We start from the raw sequence: 18,944 nt of genomic DNA on the forward strand, positions 1-18,944 counted from the left end.
GGAAGAGCCCAGGTGTTTTGGGACGGCACAATGGTTAGCACTGCTGCCTCACAGCGCCAGGGACCCGGGTTCGATTCCCGGCTTGGAGTCACTGTCTGTGTGGAGTCTGCACGTTCTCTCCGTGTCTGCGTGGGTTTCCTCCGGGTGCTCCGGTTTCCTCCCACACTCCGAAAGACGTGCTGGTTAGGGTACATTGACCCGAACAGGCTCCGGAGTGAGGCGACTAGGGGATTTTCAAGGTAACTTCATTGCAGTGTTAATGTAAGCCGACTTGTGACACAAATAAATAAACTTTTGATTTTTGATTTGATTTATTTTTGTCACATGTATCCGGATACAGTGAAAAGTATTGTTTCTTGCGCTGTATACAGACAAAGCATACTGTTCATAGAGTAAAAAGACCCGCACAAATGATGATTGACTCTTAACTGTCCCTCCGAAATGGCCAAGTGAGACACTCGGTTCCAAGGGCGATTAGGGATGGGCAATAAACGCTGGCGCTGCCCAGAGACGCTCAGCATCCCATTAGCTGGGAGGTCACTGGTGCATCGAGTGGTTATCTGGACCCAGAACAGAGGCTGATGGAAGAGTTGTTGATCTGAATCAAGGAATGGAATATCACTCTAAATTGACCAAATTGCTGGTTGGTTGATGCCTCCCGTACTACATCAACGAGTGTATCATTGCCCTGCTGTGGACTAGCTGACCCGTTTGGGTCTCTGTCAGAATGCCGAGACTCCTTACTGGACCGGGGGGGGGGGAAGGGAGGGGGGGGGGAAGGGAGGGGGGGGAAGAGAGGAAGGGGGGGGAAGAGAGGAAGGAGGGGGGGGGAAGAGAGGGAGGGAGAGAGGAAGGGGGGGAAGGGAGGGAGGTGGGGGGAAGAGAGGGAGGGGGGGAAGAGAGGGAGGGAGGGGAGGAAGGGAGGGAGGGGGGGTGCGGAGGGGGGAGTGGGGAAGAGAGGGAGGGAGGTTGGGAAGGAGAACAGAGAGGGGGGAGTGGGAACAGAGAGGGGGGAGTGGGAACAGAGAGGGGGGAGTGGGAACAGAGAGGGGGGGAGTGGGAACAGAGAGGGGGGAGTGGGAACAGAGAGGGGGGAGTGGGAACAGAGAGGGGGGAGTGGGAACAGAGAGGGGGGAGTGGGAACAGAGAGGGGGGAGTGGGAACAGAGAGGGGGGAGTGGGAACAGAGAGGGCGGAGGGGAACAGAGAGGGGCGGAGGGGAACAGAGAGGGGCGAAGGGGGAATAGAGAGAGGGAGGAAACTGCGGGTCCCCTAGCAGAGGCGGCACGGTAGCACAGTGGTTAGCACTGCTGCTTCACAGCTCCAGGGTCCCGGGTTCGATTCCCGGCTCGGGTCACTGTCTGTGTGGAGTTTGCACATTCTCCTCGTGTTTGCGTGGGTTTCCTCCGGGTGCTCTGGTTTCCTCCCACAGTCCAAAGATGTGCGGGTTAGGTTGATTGGCCAGGTTAAAAAAACTTGCCCCTGAGATGCGTAGGTTAGAGGGATTAGCGGGTAAATATGTGGGGGGTAGGGCCTGGGTGGGATTGTGGTCGGTGCAGACTCGATGGGCCGAATGGCCTCCTTCTGCACTGTAGGGTTTCTATGATTCTATGATATTTGAATCATCGAGAGTCACAGGCGAGATGCCTGAAGATTGGAGGGTGGCAAATGTTGTGCCTTTGTTTAAAAAGGGCTGCAGGGAAAAGCCTGGGAACTACAGGCCAGTGAGCCTCACATCTGTGGTGGGTAAGTTATTGGAAGGTATTCTGAGAGACAGGATCTACTGGCATTTAGAGACGCAAGGACTGATTAGGGACAGTCAGCATGGCTTTGTGAGTGGAAAATCATGTCTCACAAATGTTTTTTGAAGGGGTAACCAAGAAGGTAGATGAGGGCAGTGCAGTTGATGTTGTCTACATGGACTTTAGCAAGGCCTTTGACGAGATACCACATGATAGGTTGTTGCTTAAGTTTAAATCTCACGGGATCCAGGGTGAGGTACCCAAATGGATACAAAATTGGCTTGATGACAGAAGCCAGAGGGTGGTTGTAGAGGGTTGTTTTTCAAACTGGAAGCCTGTGACCAGTGATGTGCCTCAGGGATCAGTGCTGGGTCCACTGTTATTTGTCATTTATATTAATGATTTGGCTGAGAATTTAAGAGCCATGGTTAGTAAGTTTGCAGATGACACCAAGATTGGTGGCATAGTGTACAGCGAAGAACGTTATCGAAGATTGCAGCGGGATCTTGATCAATTGGGCCAGTCGGCTGACGAATGGCAGATGGAGTTTAATTTAGACAAATGCGAGGTGATGCATTTTGGTAGGTTGAACCAGGGCAGGACTTACTCAGTTAATGGTAGGGTGTTGGGGAGAGTTACAGAACAAAGAGATCTAGGGGTACATGTTCATTGCTCCTTGAAAGTGGAGTCACAGGTGGACAGAGTGGTGAAGAAGGCATTCGGCATGCCTGGTTTCATCGGTCAGAACATTGAATACAGGAGTTGGGACATCTTGTTGAAGTTGTACAAGACATTGGTAAGGCCACACTTGGAATACTCTGTACTGTTCTGGTCACCCTGTTATAGAAAGGATATTATTAAATTAGAAAGAGTGCAGAAAAGATTTACTAGGATGCTACCAGTACTTGATGGATTGAGTTATAAGGAGATGCTGGATAGACTGGGACTTTTTTCTCTGGAACGTAGGAGGCTCAGGGGTGATCTTATAGAGGTCTATAACATAAGGAGGGGAATAGATAAGGTAGATAGTCAATATCTTTTCCCAAAGGTAGGGGAGTCTAAAACTAGAGGGCATAGGTTTAAGATGAGATGGGAGAGATACAAAAGGGGCACTTTTTTCACACACAGGGTGGAACAAGCTGCCAGAGCTAGTAGGAGAGGCGGGTACAATTTTGTCTTTTAAAAAGCATTTAGACAGTTACATGGGTACGATGGGTATAGAGGGATATGGGCCAAACGCGGGCAATTGGGATTAGCGTAGGGGTTTTTTAAAAAAGGGGGGTAGCATGAACAAGTTGGGCCGAAGGGCCTGTTTCCATGCTGTAAACCTCTCTGACTCAGAGAGAGAGAGAATGAGGCTCCAGACTTCACTGCCTTTGCGGAGTGAGCAGTGCAAGCATTGGATCTGGCTGGCCAACAGGAGGTGGTGACGATCAACACCCCATTGGGTCATTAATCTGCTCCCACAGTCTGTCCAGCCGCCTGTGGATTCGGAGATAGAGAGTTTACTCGATTTCACAGCCCCGTGTGAAGCTGCCCCCTCCAGAAAGTTCCATCTCGCTGTTTACCACTGTCCCAATGTTGGTGGTCCGGTCTCCCAAGAGGAATGGTCTCCTTTGCCCCCATCTCCCTCATGAAGCATTTCTTCCCCGCTGCCTCTGTTCACCCCCAGCCCTGCCCTCTTGCTGAGGTTTCTGTTTTACAGAAAGTTAGAACCCAATGTATCAGAGGTGGAGCGCCATGAAACACGTGGCTGGATGTTGGTGCTGACCTGTGTCTGCTCCTGAAAGAAACAAGCTCTCTCTCTCTTCCCCTGTCTTTCACTCAATCATCTCCCTCCCTCCCTCATTCTCTCTCTCTCTCTATCTCTCTCTTCCCTCTCCCCCTCTCCCTCCCTCCCTCATTCTCTCTCTCTCTCTCTCTCTTCCCTCTCCCTCCCTCTCCCTCCCTCCCTCTGTTCCCCTCTCCCTCCCTCCCTCTGTTCCCCTCTCCCTCCCTCCCTCTGTTCCCCTCTCCCTCCCTCCCTCCCTCTGTTCCCCTCTCCCTCCCTCCCTCTGTTCCCCTCTCCCTCCCTCCATCTGTTCCCCCTCCCTCCCTCTTTCTCTCTCTTCCCCCCCACTTCCCCCCTCTCTCTCTTCCCCCCTTCCCTCTCTCTCTCTTTCCCCCCTTCCCTCTCTCTCTCTTCCCCCCCCCCACTTACCTCTCTCTTTCTCTTCTTCCCCCCCCCACTTCCCCTCTCTCTCTCTCTCTCTCTCTCTCTCCCCCCCTTCCCTCTCTCTCTCTCTCTCTCTTCCCCCCCTCCCCGCTTCCCTATCTCTTTCTCTTTCCCCTCCCCCCACTTCCCCCTCTCTCTTCCCCCCCCCCCACTTCCCTCTCTCTCTTCCCCCCCCCCCACTTCCCTCTCTCTCTTCCCCCCCCCACTTCCCTCTCTCTCTTCCCCCCCCCCACTTCCCTCTCTCTCTTCCCCCCCCCCCACTTCCCTCTCTCTCTTCCCCCCCCCACTTCCCTCTCTCTCTTCCCCCCCCCCTCTCTCTCTCTCTCTCTCTCTCCCCCCCCCCCTTCCCCCACTTCCCTCTCTTTCTGGGCCCCCACCTGCCCCTCTTTGCCCGCCCTCCCTATTTCGCCTTATCTCTCTCTCTCTCTTTTCCCCCTCTCGTCCTCTCCCACCGGCTCCTCCAGCATTCCTGACTGAACCGTCTGTCCGATTGCAGATCATTGTGACCGTGTGGAAACGGGACCGGGAGAAAGCGGAAGTGCGGGAGCACGGCTACCTCACCATTCTCCAGAACCGCAACCCCTCCCAAATCTTCCGAGAAGATCAGAACACCTTTAAAGCTCAAGGTATGTGGTCAGCGGCGCGCCTGGCAGTGTAACACCGCAGAGAGAGAGAGCGTCAGGAATGTTTCAGACACCCTGCAGGAGATGTAAAGTATTATAGAATCATACAGCGCAGAAGAGGCCCTTCGGCCCATCGAGTCTGCACCGACACGCAAGAAACACCTGACCTCCGACCTCATCCCATCCACCAGCACTTAGTTTAAAGTTTATTTATTAGTCACAAGTAAGGCTTACATTAACACTGCAATGAAGTTACTGTGAAAATCCCCCAGTCGCCACACTCCAGCGCCTGTTCGGGTAACACTGAGGGAGAATTTAGCACGGCCAATGCACCCTAACCAGCACGTCTTTCAGACTGTGGGAGGAAACCGGAGCACCCTGAGGAAACCCGGAGCACCCGGAGGAAACCCACGGGGAGAACGCGCAGACTCCACACAGACAGTGACCCAAGCCGGGACTCGAACCCGGGTCCCTGACGCTGTGAGGCAGCAGTGCTCACCACTGTGTCGCCGTGCCACCCCCATAGCTCATAATTTTGAATGTTATGATGTGCCTAGTGCTCCTCCAGGTAGTTTTTAAAGAATGTGAGGCATCCCGCCTCCACCACCCTCCCAGGCAGCGCATTCCAGACCCTCACCACCCTCTGGGTAAAAAAGATTTTCCTCACATCCCCCCCCCCCCCCCCCCCCCCCCCAAACCTCCTGCCCCTCACCTTGAACCTATGTCCCCTCGACTAAGGGGAACAGCTGCTCCCTATCCATGCCCCAAATTATTTTTTATTCATGGGACATGGGCGTCGCTGGCTGGGCCAGCATTTATTGCCCATCCCTAGTTGCCCGAGGGCAGTTTAGAGTCAACCACATTGGCTGTGGCTCTGGAGTCACATGTAGGCCAGACCGGGTAAGGACAGCAGATTTCCTTCCCTAAAGAACATTAGTGAACCAGATCGGATTTCCGACAATCGGTCATCAGTGGATTCTTAATTCCAGATATTTTTTATTAAATTCAAATTCCACCATCTGCCGTGGCGGGATTCGAACCCGGGTCCCCCAGAACATTAGGTGAGTTTCTGGATTAATAGTCTACTGATAGTACCACTAGGCCATCGCCTCCTCCTCATAACCTAGTAGATGTCGCTCAGGTTGTCTCTCAGTCTCAACGAACAGAGCCCAAAGCTTTCCAACCTCTCTTCATCACGTAGATGAGCGTTTACAAAAATATCAAGGTCAGTGCAAGTAGAATTGCTTTTTTTTTGTTCTTGATTCTCATCAGTATAAAAGGCGTCCATGTTGTTATGGTTCAGGTCAGTGTTTTATGGAGCTCACCTGGATCACAAGTTATGCACCTTGAATTTGGCTAGGACAGGTTTCACACTTCAGGTATGATTCAAAAGACCCACTAGGGAGCTTTTATCAGACAAAGATTATTTAAGAATATAGTTAACATGTATAGTAAGGAAATTAGCAATTTATCAATTGCAAACCAGAAACAAAACCACTACGATTATGTATAACCCTTAACAATGATATCTAACGTGTTCCAATCGAACCAAAACCCTTGCCATCGACAAAACCCTTGAAACAGTGTCAAGACAGCAAATTCTACTGCTCACGTGATAATGGAAATTTGGGTCCTTTGGTTGATGTCTGCAGTTTTCTGGATTTACTCTGAACAGTTTGAAGACAAGACATCAGAGAGACTCTGGTCCAGCCCCCAACAACAGCAGATTTCGCCCTTCAGGCAAACACGATCTTGTTTCCCGCTAACCAACAGAATTTTCAAAACAACAGGGAGAGAGGGAAAACACTTCTTTTTAGCTTGCTGTCCCTTCTAAAACTTGCAACTCCAAACTGAAAATGGGAAAAAAAACTGTCCAAAAACACATGACCGTCCTCCTAACAATGCAGGATGGTAAAACTAATCCCAGGAAACACAAACAACCCCATTGAAGCCACTTAAATAGCAATAAAAGGACACTTCCAGTCAAAGCAGCAACAATAACATCACTAAAACTGAGCGGCACAATGTTTTAAAAAGAACCTTTCTTAAAGGTACACTAATGTCACAATGCTAAGAAAGGGAAATATTTCCATTGTTGTGCAGTGGTTGTGAGACTGTGTCCGTCCTTGCGTGGAACCTACGCACTGACCCGTGTACAACGATGGTGAATCTTGGCCATCGTGTTCATCCTGTTAGTGGACTCCTCAAAGGAGTAGGAAATTGTTGAGGTTTAAAGTTTATTTGTTAGTGTCACAAGTTGGCTTACATTAACGCTGCAATGAAGTTACTGTGAAAATCCCCCTAGTCGCCCACACTCCGGCGCCTGTTCGGGTAACACTGAGGGAGAATTTAGCACGGCCAATGCACCCTAACCACGTCTTTCGGACTGTGGGAGGAAACCGGAGCACCCGGAGGAAACCCACGCAGACACGGGGAGAGAACGTGCAAACTTCACACAGACAGTGACCCGAGCCGGGAATCGAACCCGGGTCCCTGGCGCTGTGAGGCAGCACTGCTAACCACTGTGCCACCCAGAGAGTGTGCTCTAAGTGCTCTTCCATTGTGCTGCCTGTCCCTGAGCTGAGACTTATGTTAAGATGAGACGTGAAGGCTCAGTTAGGGCGCTTGAGAGTTACAAGTTAGCCAGGAAGGACCTAAAGAAAGAGTTAAGAGTCAGGAGGGGACATGAGAAGTCTTTGGCAGGTAGGATCAAGGAAAACCCTAAAGCTTTCTATAGGTATGTCAGGAGTAAAAGAATGACTAGGGTAAGATTAGGGCCAGTCAAGGACAGGAGTGGGAAGTTGTGCGTGGAGTCTGAAGAGATAGGAGAGGCACTAAATGAATATTTTTCGTCGGTATTCACACTGGAGAGGGACAGTGTTGTTGAGGGGTGTACTGAGATGCAGGCTGTTGGACTGGATGGTATTGATGTTCATAAGGAGGAGGTGTTAGCAATTCTGGAAAGGGTAAAAATAGATAAGTCCCCCAAGTCGGATGGGATTTATCCTAGGATTCTCTGGGAGGCTAGAGAGGAGATTGCAGAGCCTTTGGCTTTGATCTTTGTGTCGTCATTGTCTACAGGAACAGTGCCAGAAGACTGGAGGATAGCAAATGTTGTCCCCTTGTTCAAGAAGGGGAGTAGGGACAACCCTGGTAATAATAGACCGGTGAGCCTTACTTCTGTTGTGGGCAAAGTATTGGAAAGGATTATAAGAGATAGGATTTATAATCACCTAGAAAGGAATAATTTGATTAGGGATAGTCAGCACGGTTTTGTGAAGGGTAGGTCGTGCCTCACAAACCTTTTTGAGTTCTTTGAGAAGGTGACCAAAGAGGTGGATGAGGGTAAAGCGGTTGATGTGGTGTATATGGATTTCAGCAAAGCGTTTGATAAGGTTCCCCATGGTAAGCTTTTGCAGAAAATACAGACACATGGGATTGAGGGTGATTTAGTGGTTTGGATCAGGAATTGGCTAGCTGTAAGAAAACAAAGGGTGGTGGTTGATGGGAAATATTCATCCTGGAGTTCAGTTACTAGTGGTGTACCGCATGGATCTGTTTTGGGGCCACTGCTGTTTGTCATTTTTATTAATGACTTGGATGAGGGCATGGAAGGATGGATTAGTAAATTTGCGTATGACACTAAAGTCGGTGGAGTTGTAGACAGTGCGGAGGGAAGTGGCAGGTTACAGAGGGACATAGATAAGCTGCAGAGCTGGGTTGAGAGGTGGCAAATGGAGTTTAATGCGGAAAAGTGTGAGGTGATTCACTTTGGAAGGAGTAACAGGAATACAGAGTACTGGGCTAATGGTAAGATACTTGGTAGTGTGGATGAACAGAGGGATCTGGGTGTCCATGTGCATAGATCCCTGAAAGTTGGCACCCAGGTTGATAGGGTTGTTAAGAAGGCGTACGGTGTGTTAGCTTTTATTGGTAGAGGGATTGAGTTTCGGAGCCAGGAGGTCATGCTGCAACTGTACAAAACTCTGGTGCGGCCGGATTTGGAGTATTGCGTACAGTCCTGGTCGCCATATTATAGGAAAGATGTGGAAGTGTTGGAAAGGGTGCAGAGGAGATTTACCAGGATGTTGCCTGGTATGGTGGGAAAATCGTCTGAGGAAAGGCTGAGGGACTTGAGGTTGTTTTCGTTAGAGAGAAGAAGGTTAAGAGGTGACTTAATAGAGGCATACAAGATGATCAGAAGATTAGATAGGGTGGATAGTGAGAGCCTTTTTCCTCGGATGGTGTTGGCTAGCATGAGGGGACATAGCTTTAAATTGAGGGGTGAGAGATATAGGACAGATGTTAGAGGTAGGTTCTTTACTCAGAGAGTAGTAAGGGCGTGGAATGCCCTGCCTGCAGCAGTGATGGACTCGTCAACGTTGAGAGCGTTCAAGTGGTTATTGGATAAACATATGGATGATATTGGAATAGTGTAGGTTAGAGGGGCTTTAGATTGGTACCACTGGTCGGCGCAACATCGAGGGCCGAAGGGCCTGTACTGCGCTGTAATGTTCTATGTTCAGACTCCAATTCCTTTCCATCATCTATTCCCACCTCCATCTCTCTTTCAGGCCACCTTCCACAGATATCCTCATGCACACCTCTGTTGCCTCCAGTCTCCACCTTTTCTCTAATCTCCTCGCCTCTCAACCTCCCACCCTCCAGAAAATGAGTCCATCTAAAGCACCATTACCCGGACCCTAACTTGCACCAAACCCCTTCGACACTCTTCGCTGACCTACACTGGCTCCCGGTCCAGCATCAAGTGGATGTGATAATTCCCTCCTTGTTTTCAAATCCCTCGCCTCCTTCCCGTTCTACAACCCTCGGTGAGGGAAGAGACAGACGTGTCCAGCGCTGTGAATAGATCCAGTATTAAGTAGAAGGTTTGGCACCTGGTACCCTACCCCACCATCTTTGCTTTTTGATTTGATTTATTATTGTCACATGTATTGGGATACAGTGAAAAGTATTGTTTCTTGCGCGCTATACAGACAAAGCATACCATTCATAGAGTACGTAGGGGAGAAGGAAAGGAGAGGGTGCAGAATGTAGTGTTAGTCATAGCTAGGGTGTAGAGAAAGATCAACTTCATGCGAGGTAGGTCCATTCAAAAGTCTGACAGCAGCAGGGAAGAAGCTGTTCTTGAGTCGGTTGGTACGTGACCTCAAACTTTTGTATCTTTTTCCCGACGGAAGAAGGTGGAAGAGAGAATGTCCGGGGTGCGTGGGGTCCTTAATTATGCTGGCTGCTTTTCCCGAGGCAGCGGGAAGTGTCGACAGAGTCAATGGATGGGAGGCTGGTTTGCGTAATCGATTGGGCTACATTCACGACTCTTTGTAGTTCCTTGCGGTCTTGGACAGAGCAGGAGCCCAGACCAAGCTGTGATACAACCAGAAAGGATGCTTTCTATGGTGCATCTGTAAACGTTGGTGAGAGTCATAGTGGACATGCCAAATTTCCTTGGTCTTCTGAGAAAGTAGAGGCGTTGATGGGCTTTCTTAACTATAGTGTCGGCGTGGGGGGACCAGGACAGATCTTGGCTTCAGAAGGAGTTGGCGTCTTGAACGCTCAATCTGAAAAGTTGGCAGAAGGCGATTTCATAATTATGGAAAGGGTTTGGACAGGGCGAGGGGTTTGCAGGACTATGGACAAACAAAATAGAGGTGTGGGAGCGAACACGACCTCTCCTGCGACGAGCCGGTGCTGACGCAATGGGCCGAATGGCCTCCTGCTGTCCTGTAAGATTCTAAATCCGCAGAGCAGTCGCCACAAGTGAGTTTCCACCTCTGGAGAGCAGAGTACCTCAGGAGGGGGGAGGGAGGGAAAGGGAGGGGGGGGGGGGCTCTGGATATGAAGAATAAATGGGTGCCTGTGATCATTAAGTGTGCCAAGTTGTACGATAAGGCAGCTCTGCTGACGTCAGTGGGACGGGAGGTCTGGCGGGGCGAAGGACTGTTTGCAGCCACTTGTCTCGTGTCGCTGTCCGAGTTCGGGCCTCTCCGCTGTCTCTTGTGATTGTTCGTTAATATTCACTGACTGTTTTAATGTTTCTTCCACCCCCGCTCCCACCCCCGCTCTCCTCAGTGAGTACGCTGCTCACAGTGCTACCGCCTCCGACAGTCAAGTGTCGACAGCTCAACGTGTCGGGGAAACAGCTGACTGTTATTAAAGGTAATGGTGTCAGTCTACCTTTGCAGCAATCGCTCTGTCAGCTGCCCAGAGACATCCCCTTTAACAGACGCCGTGGGGCTAATGGCACAGTGAAAACCTCAGTGCCCTAGCCTTACCTGGCACGCTCCTCGAATTGAACCCATCTGAAGCACTCGATATTTTAACCTGAGAATCATAGAATCCCGACAGTGCAGAAGAGGCCATTCGGCCCATCGAGTCCACACCGACTCTCTGGCCCAGTATCCTACCCAGTCCTTCTCCCTCTAACCCCACACGTATAGCATGGCCAATCCACCTAACCTGCACATCTTTGGACACTAAGGGGCAATTTAGCATGGCCAATCCACCTAACCTGCACATCTTTGGACACTAAGGAGCAATTTAGCATGGCCAATCCACCTAACCTGCACATCTTTGGACACTAAGGAGCAATTTAGCATGGCCAATCCACCTAACCCACACATCTTTGGACACGAAGGGACAATTTAGCATGGCCAACCCACCTAACCTGCACATCTTTGGACACTAAGGGGCAATTTAGCATGGCCAATCCACTTAACCTACACACCTTTGGACACTAAGGGGCAATTTAGCATGGCCAATCCACCTAACCTATACATCTTTGGACACTAAGGGGCAATTTAGCATGGTCAATCCACCTAACCTGTGTATCTTTGGACACTAAGGGGCAATTTAGCATGGTCAATCCACCTAACCTGTGTATCTTTGGACACTAAGGGGCAATTTAGCATGGTCAATCCACCTAACCTGTGTATCTTTGGACACTAAGGGGTAATTTAGCATGGCCAATTCACCTAACCTGCACATCTTTGGACACTAAGGGGCAATTTAGCATGGCCAATCCACCTAACCACATCTTTGGAGTGTGGGAGGAAAGAGGAGCATCTGGAGGAAACCCACGCAGACACGGGGGGAATGTGCAGACTCCGCACGGACAGCTGCCTGAGGCAGGAATCGAAGCCGGGTCCCTGGTGTCGTGAGGCAGCAGCGCAGCCTTGGTGGCTGGAACGTGCCCCATCCAATCCGATTTCTTACCTGAGTTGGGTTTTGGTGATCCAGATGTTTTGCGGGGCTGCTGTTTGCTGTGATGTCTCAGCCAGATGCTGATGTGGCTGCTTTCTCTCTCTCTCTTTCCCCCCCAACAGTGTTAAACTCCTCCTCTCAGGAGGAGATCTCCATCCAGGATGTCCGGATTTTGCCAAACTTTAACGCTAGCTATTTGCCCATGATGCCTGACGGTTCGGTGCTGTTGGTCGACAATGTTTGGTGAGAGCTTTACCGGCATCTGTGTTTGGTGCGGGGAGGGGGAGGACGGTTTGTAAGGGATTGGCAGGAAAGCGGAAAGAAGAGGTGGTTGTTTCGGTGTCACCTCCGACATGTCCGCTGCTGCTATCGGCTCGGTGTTTGGGGGAGCTTGGTGGCGGTGGGGTTTGTGGAATCCGCCTCCCCATGTTGGCACACCCTCGGACCCGAGCGGGAAGGGGCGCTGTTTGACTCTGGGCTGGTAAGGGCAGCAGGAAGCGGGCAGGGGAGGCTGGGAGGAGAGAGGAGCGTGGCGGGATATCTATCTCCTGATTGTTATCCGGTGTCCCGTGCTGGAATATCGACCAGTCTACCACTGCTCTGCCACTCGCAGCGTGCCGGAGTGAGGTCCAAAGCTAAGCAGTAGAATTGGACTCTCAAACATACAAATTAGGAGCAGGAGTAGGCCATTCAGCCCCTCAAGCCTGCTCCACCATTTGATAACATCATGGCTGATCTGATTGTATTTCCTGTCTGCCCACTGTCCTACCCTTCCCTCACTCACTCCTGCCCTCTCACCCTCTCCACCCCCTCGCTCTCCCCCCCCCCCCCCCCCCGGCCGTCTGGCCCACCCCCCGGGCTGTCTCGCTCCCGCTCCCTCTCCTTCCCTCCCTCCCCCCTGCCCCTTCAATGACATTCCTTCTAATCGGGGTATTGACCAAGTTTACAGTCAGCTGTCCGAATTGCTCTCTCTCTCTCTCTGCCCCCGGGGGCCATCTTTTGTTGGGGAAACGCCCCTGCAATGCACCCTGGGATGCGTAACCAAGTTAGCGGCAGGTTGTTGACATTGGTCTGTCTGTTGGTGATGGTTTTCTGACCGTTTTCCTGCCTCCTCCTCCCACAGCCACCAGTCGGGCGATGTGTCCGTGGCTTCGTTCTACAGGATGGACGGCCGGGCCAGCCGTCTTCCGACAAAGCTCAGCGCCCTGGAAGAGCAGGCTTTCCTCTTCCAGCTCCAGGTTCATGAGCGACCACAAGAGGAGACTAAGGAGGTACGGCACGCACAGCACCAAGCTTCACGCCAGTAGCCGCTTCCATAGAAAGGAGAAAGATTGTGAGTAAGTTCGTCGAGGTGGAGGGAGGGGGGGTGGGTGCACAGTGGTGTAACGGGAATCTCACTGGACAAGCAATGCTGAGGCCCAGGTTCTGGCATTGTGGGTTCAGTTCCCATCACAGCGAGTGGGCGGGATTTAAATCCACTGAATGAACAGACTGGGAACAGAATGCCGAACTCACTGCTCATCGCAAAACATTCCCAGATTGTTGTACTCACCCATCTGGTTCACTATGGAAATCTGCCATCCTTACCTGGTCTGGCCTCCTTAGGAGCCGTATCCATGTGGGTGATTCTGAACTGCCCCACGCAGCCACTTGTCGGTGTCAAGCCGCAGCGGAAAATAGCACCACGAGTGTGCCTTCCCCACACACACTGCGGCAGATCGAGAAGGCGGCCTTTTCATCGGTCATCGAGTCCCTATCGTGCAGAAGGAGGCCATTCAGTCTATCGAGTCTGCACTGACTCTCCGCCACAGCATCCTAACCAGGCCCTATCCCCGTCACCCTGTGTACTTACCCTGCTAATCCCCCTAACCTGCACATCTTTGGACACTAAGGGGCAATTTAGCATGGCCAATCCACCGAACCTGCACATCTTTGGACACTAAGGGGCGATTTAGCATGGCCAATCCACCTAACCCGCACATCTTTGGACACTAAGGGGCGATTTAGCATGGCCAATCCACCTAACCTGCACATCTTTGGACACTAAGGGGCGATTTAGCATGGCCAATCCACCTAACCTGCACATCTTTGGACACTAAGGGGCAATTTAGCATGGCCAATCCACCTAACCCGCACATCTTTGGACACTAAGGGGCAATTTAGCATGGCCAATCCACCTAACCTGCACATCTTTGGACACTAAGGGGCAATTTAGCATGGCCAATCCACCTAAATTAGAGACCGATCCCACATCTCTGACCCGAAAAGGGGACGTTAAGCTGACTCCCCTTCCGCCTGTCCCCCTCCCTCAGGGTGATGTTGTAGAGGCGGGGAGGGGGGGGTTGCTGTCTAATATTGATGCTGTAGATATCGGGGTTTGGCGGGGGCTGTGTGGTAGCTTTGGTAGACGAGATGACCTCTTCCTGACTCTCGCTGGCACCCACTCTGCAGTTGGGATAGTCAGGTCGGAACTCGCTTGCATCATTCCGCCCAGTCTGCGCAGATGGTCCTGACACAACCTGCCTCTCTGCTGCCAGATTTGAATAATTTGTGCTTTGTTTTCTTCTCTCTCCCCACCGTTTCCCACCACCCCTCCTCCCACCCCTCCTCTCCTCCTTTTTAAAACACGATTAGGGTCTGGAAGTGCCCTTGACGGCCATCGTGTGCTGGTCCACTGCTAACCTGCCTCTTGACAACAAGATCTACACACATTACAGGTGGGTATTGGACTGGTGCGCCTCTAGTGGCAGCTGCTGTCGGTGCAGACTCGAAGGGCCTCTTCTGCCCTGTGTGACTCTCTGTGCAGTTTCTCCCACTTTACAACCATTCTTTACTCCGTTTTCCCCCGTGTGTTGCCATGCTGTAGAGCTTTGTGAGTATTTCAGGTATTTTTAAGACAACAAGAATTAGGAACAAGAATGGAGCACGTGGTCTTTCAAGTCTGCTCCACGTCCAACAAGATCAGGGGGGAATCTTGAGCTTTAATTCCCCATATCCCTTCATCTGCTCAGAAATGCAAATTCTGTCTGTCCCAACCTTAAATCATAGAATCCACACGGTGCAGAATATTCAGCCCATCGAGTCTGCACTGACAACAATCCCACCCAGGCCCTATCCCCGTAACCCCACATATTTACCCTGCTAATCCCCCCCCGACACTAAGGGGCAATTTAGCATGGCCAATCCACCTAACCTGCACATCTTTGGACACTAAGGCATGGCACGGTGGTACAGTGGTTAGCACTGCTGCCTCACAGCGCCAGGGACCTGGGTTCGATTCCCGGCTTGGGTCACGGTCTGTGTGGAGTCTGCATGTTCTCCCCGTGTCTGCGTGGGTTTCCTCCGGGAGCTCTGGTTTCCTCCCACAGTCCGAAAGACGTGCTGGTTAGGGTGCATTGGCCATGTTAAATTCTCCCTCAGTGTTACCCGGCACTGGAGTGTGGCGACGAGGGGATTTTCACAGTAACTTGCAGTGTCAGTGTAAGCCTGCTTCTAACACTAATAATAAACTTTAAAAATACAGCACGGCCAATCCACCTAACCTGCACATCTTTGGACACTAAGGAGCAATTTAGCATGGCCAATCCACCTAACCTGCACATCTTTGGACACTAAGGAGCAATTTAGCATGGCCAATCCACCTAACCTGCACATCTTTGGACACTAAGGAGCAATTTAGCATGGCCAATCCACCTAACCTACACATCTTTGGACACTAAGGAGCAATTTAGCATGGCCAATCCACCTAACCTGCACATCTTTGGACACTAAGGAGCAATTTAGCATGGCCAATTCACCTAACCTACACATCTTTGGACACTAAGGAGCAATTTAGCATGGCCAATCCATCTAACCTGCACATCTTTGGACTGTGGGAGGAAACCGGAGCACCCGGAGGAAACCCACGCAGACACGAGGAGAATGTGCAAACTCCATGCAGTCACCCCAAGACCAAAATTGAACCCAGGACCCCAGCGCTGTGAGGCAGCAATGCCAACCACTGTGCCACCTGTTCTCAACGATGGAGTATCTACAGCCCTCTCGGGTTTGTAGAGAATTTGAAAGATTGAGTGTAGCTTCTCCTCATCTCGGTCCTGAATGTCCGTGCCCCCCCCTAATGCTGAGACTCTGTCCCCACGTGCTTTAGATTCCCTGACCAACAAAATCAATCTCTCAATATTCATCCTGTCGAACCTACTCTACCACCCAGGACACTGACTACCAGAGCAGGTCAGAGGCTGGGAATCCTGCGGTGAGTAATTCACCTCCTCACTCCCCAAAGCCTGTCCACCATCTACAAGGGCACAAGTCAGGAGTGTGATGGAATACTCCCCACTTGCCTGGATGGCTGCGGCTCCCAACAACACTCGAGAAGCTCGACACCATCCAAGGTAAAGCAACCCCACTTGACCATCCACAAACACTCACTCCCTCCACCATCGACGCAGCCGTGTGTACCATCTACAAGACGCACTGCAGCGACTCACCAAGGCTCCTTAGGCAGCACCTTCCAAACCCACCACCTCTACCATCTAGAAGGACAAGGGCAGCAGACGCATGGGAACACCACCGTCTGGAGATTCTCCTCCGAGCCACCCACCATCCCGACTTGGAAATATATCAGCCGTTCCTTCATTTGTGGCTGGGTCAAAATCCTGGAACTCCCTAACAGCGCTGTAGGTGTACCTACACTGCAGGGACTGCAGCGGGTTCAAGATGGCGGCTCACCCACCAGCTTCTCGAGGGACAGTTAGGGACAGGCACTGAATGGTGACCTAGCCAGCGACGCCCATGTCCTGTGAATGAATTTTTTTTTAAAGTCCCATTCAGAATCTTATATTTCAATGAGATCGCCCCTCTAAACTCCAGAGAATATAATCCTCAATTTATTCATCATCGGAACACCCCTAACCCAGTGACCTATTGAGTAACCCTTCACTGTTCTATCCCTCCAACAAGAAGTTTAACAACACCAGGTTAAAGTCCAACAGGTTTATTTGGTAGCAAAAGCACTCGCCTGAAGAAGGGGCTTGGAGCTCCGAAAGCTTGTGTGGCTTTTGCTACCAAATAAACCTTTTGGACTTTAACCTGGTGTTGTTAAACTTCTTACTGTGTTTACCCCAGTCCAACGCCGGCATCTCCACATCATGACTCTCCCTCCAACGCAAGCATGTCCATCCTTAAATATGGATAGTGACACTGCGCACAGTATTCCAGGTGTCGTCTCCCCCAAAACTCAGCAAGACCCCTTTGTTCCTGTTCTTCAATCCCCTTGCAATAACAATCCAGTGGCGTGATGGTCACAAGCTATCATTGGAATACCCCCCACCCTCCCCTCCTCGCTCTTTCCATAAGAACATAAGAAATAGGAGCAGGAGTAGGCCATCTAGCCCCTCGAGCCTGCCCTGCCATTCAATAAGATCATGGCTGATCTGAAGTGGATCAGTTCCACTTACCCGCCTGATCCCTATAACCCCTAATTCCCTTACCGATCAGGAACCCATCTATCCGTGATTTAAACATATTCAACGAGGTCGCCTCCACCACTTCAGCGGGCAGAGAATTAAAACGCATGTTCATGTTTAGTTAACTTAAGGATATAGAACTGAAGAATCTATAAGCCTGCTGGTACTTAGAATCACAGGATCCCCACAGTGCAGAAGAAGGCCATTCGGCCCATCGAATCTGCACTGACCACAATCCCACCCACACCCTATTCCTGTAATCCCACATATTCACCTTCCTAATTCCCTTGATAGTCGAGTCAATTTGGCATTGCCAATCAACCTGACCCGCACTGTGGGAGGCACCCGGAGCACCCGGAGGAAACCCACGCAGACACGGGGGAGAAGCAAATTCCACACGGGCAGTGACCCGAAGCCAGAATTGAACCTGGGTCCCTGGCGCTGTGAGGCAGCAGTGCTAACCATTGTGCCACTGTGTCACCCTTGTCCCCTGGCCTGACTTTCTTAACCTCCCCACCTCCCACTTTCAAAGTGTGGGTTAGACTCTTTTTTTTAAGCATATTCACGGCCTGTGGGCATCGCTGGCCAGACCCACCATTTATTGCCCATCCCTAATTGCCCCTTGAGAAGGTGGTGGGTGAGCCGCTGCCTTCTTGAACCCGCTGCAGTCCCCATGTGGTGTAGGTACACCCACAGCGCTGTTAGAAAGGGCACTCCGGGATTTTGACCCCAGCCACAGTGAAGGAACGGCCGATATATTTCCCAAGTCGGGATGGCGAGTGGCTCGGAGGGGAATCTCCAGCTGGTGGTGTTCCCCAGTTATCTGCTGCCCCTCGTCCCTCTAGATGGTGGAGGTGGCGGGTTTGGAAGGTGCTGCCCTAAGGAGCCTTGGTGAGTCGCTGCGGTGCATCTTGTAGATGGTACACAGGCTGCCACTGTGCGTGGGTGGTGGAGGGAGTGAGTGTTTGTGGATGGGGGGCCAATCAAGCGGGGCTGCTTTGTCCTGGATGGTGCCGAGCTTCTCGAGATGAAAGCAAAATACTGCGGATGCTGGAATCTGAAACAGAAAATGCTGGAAAATCTCAGCAGGTCTGACAGCACCTGTTCTGACGAAGGGTCATCCGGACTCGAAACGTTGGCTCTATTCTCTCTCTCCACAGATGCTGCCAAACCTACTGAGATTTTCCAACATTTTCTGTTTCTGTCAAGCTTCCTGATTGTTGTTGGAGCTGCACCCATCCAGACAAGTGGAGAGTATTCCATCACACTCGTGACTTGTGCCCTTGTAGATGGTGAACAGGCTTTGGGGAGTTAAATCAGCACAGGATAACTCCCACCATCCTCTGCAGACACAGGCTCTGGCTGCGCCAGTCGAGATTACAGTGAGGTCTGCTATGTGTGTGCGTGTGCACAGAGTGGCACGGTGGCACAGTGGTTAGCTCTGCTGCCTCACAGCGCCAGGGACCCGGGTTTAATTCTGGCCTCTGGGTCACTAACTGTGCGCAGTCTGCACGTTCTCCCCGTGTCTGCATGGGTTTCCTCCCACAGTAAGAAGTCTAACAACACCAGGTTATAGTCCAACAGGTTTATTTGGTAGCAAACGCCACTAGCTTTCGGAGCGCTGCTCCGACATGTACCTGACGAAGGGGTAGCGCTCCGAAAGCTAGTGGCTCGTGCTA

The 18,944-nt window shown here is 51.3% G+C and overlaps 1 protein-coding gene across 4 annotated transcripts in view; it reads left to right on the forward strand.

The window, feature by feature from the left end:
• trappc14 (trafficking protein particle complex subunit 14) overlaps positions 1–18,944 on the forward strand; it is an 88,989-nt gene that overhangs the window by 55,499 nt on the left and 14,546 nt on the right. For all 4 annotated transcript variants that reach the window (XM_078200840.1, XM_078200837.1, XM_078200838.1 and 1 more), the window contains 5 exons: positions 4,453–4,582; positions 10,670–10,756; positions 11,923–12,043; positions 12,924–13,071; positions 14,435–14,517. In XM_078200840.1, the coding sequence (XP_078056966.1) occupies positions 4,453–4,582; positions 10,670–10,756; positions 11,923–12,043; positions 12,924–13,071; positions 14,435–14,517 (569 nt within the window). The remainder of the gene's footprint in view (positions 1–4,452; positions 4,583–10,669; positions 10,757–11,922; positions 12,044–12,923; positions 13,072–14,434; positions 14,518–18,944) is intronic.

This window comes from Mustelus asterias, chromosome 31 (assembly GCF_964213995.1).
Source record: "Mustelus asterias chromosome 31, sMusAst1.hap1.1, whole genome shotgun sequence".
NCBI lineage: Eukaryota > Metazoa > Chordata > Chondrichthyes > Carcharhiniformes > Triakidae > Mustelus > Mustelus asterias.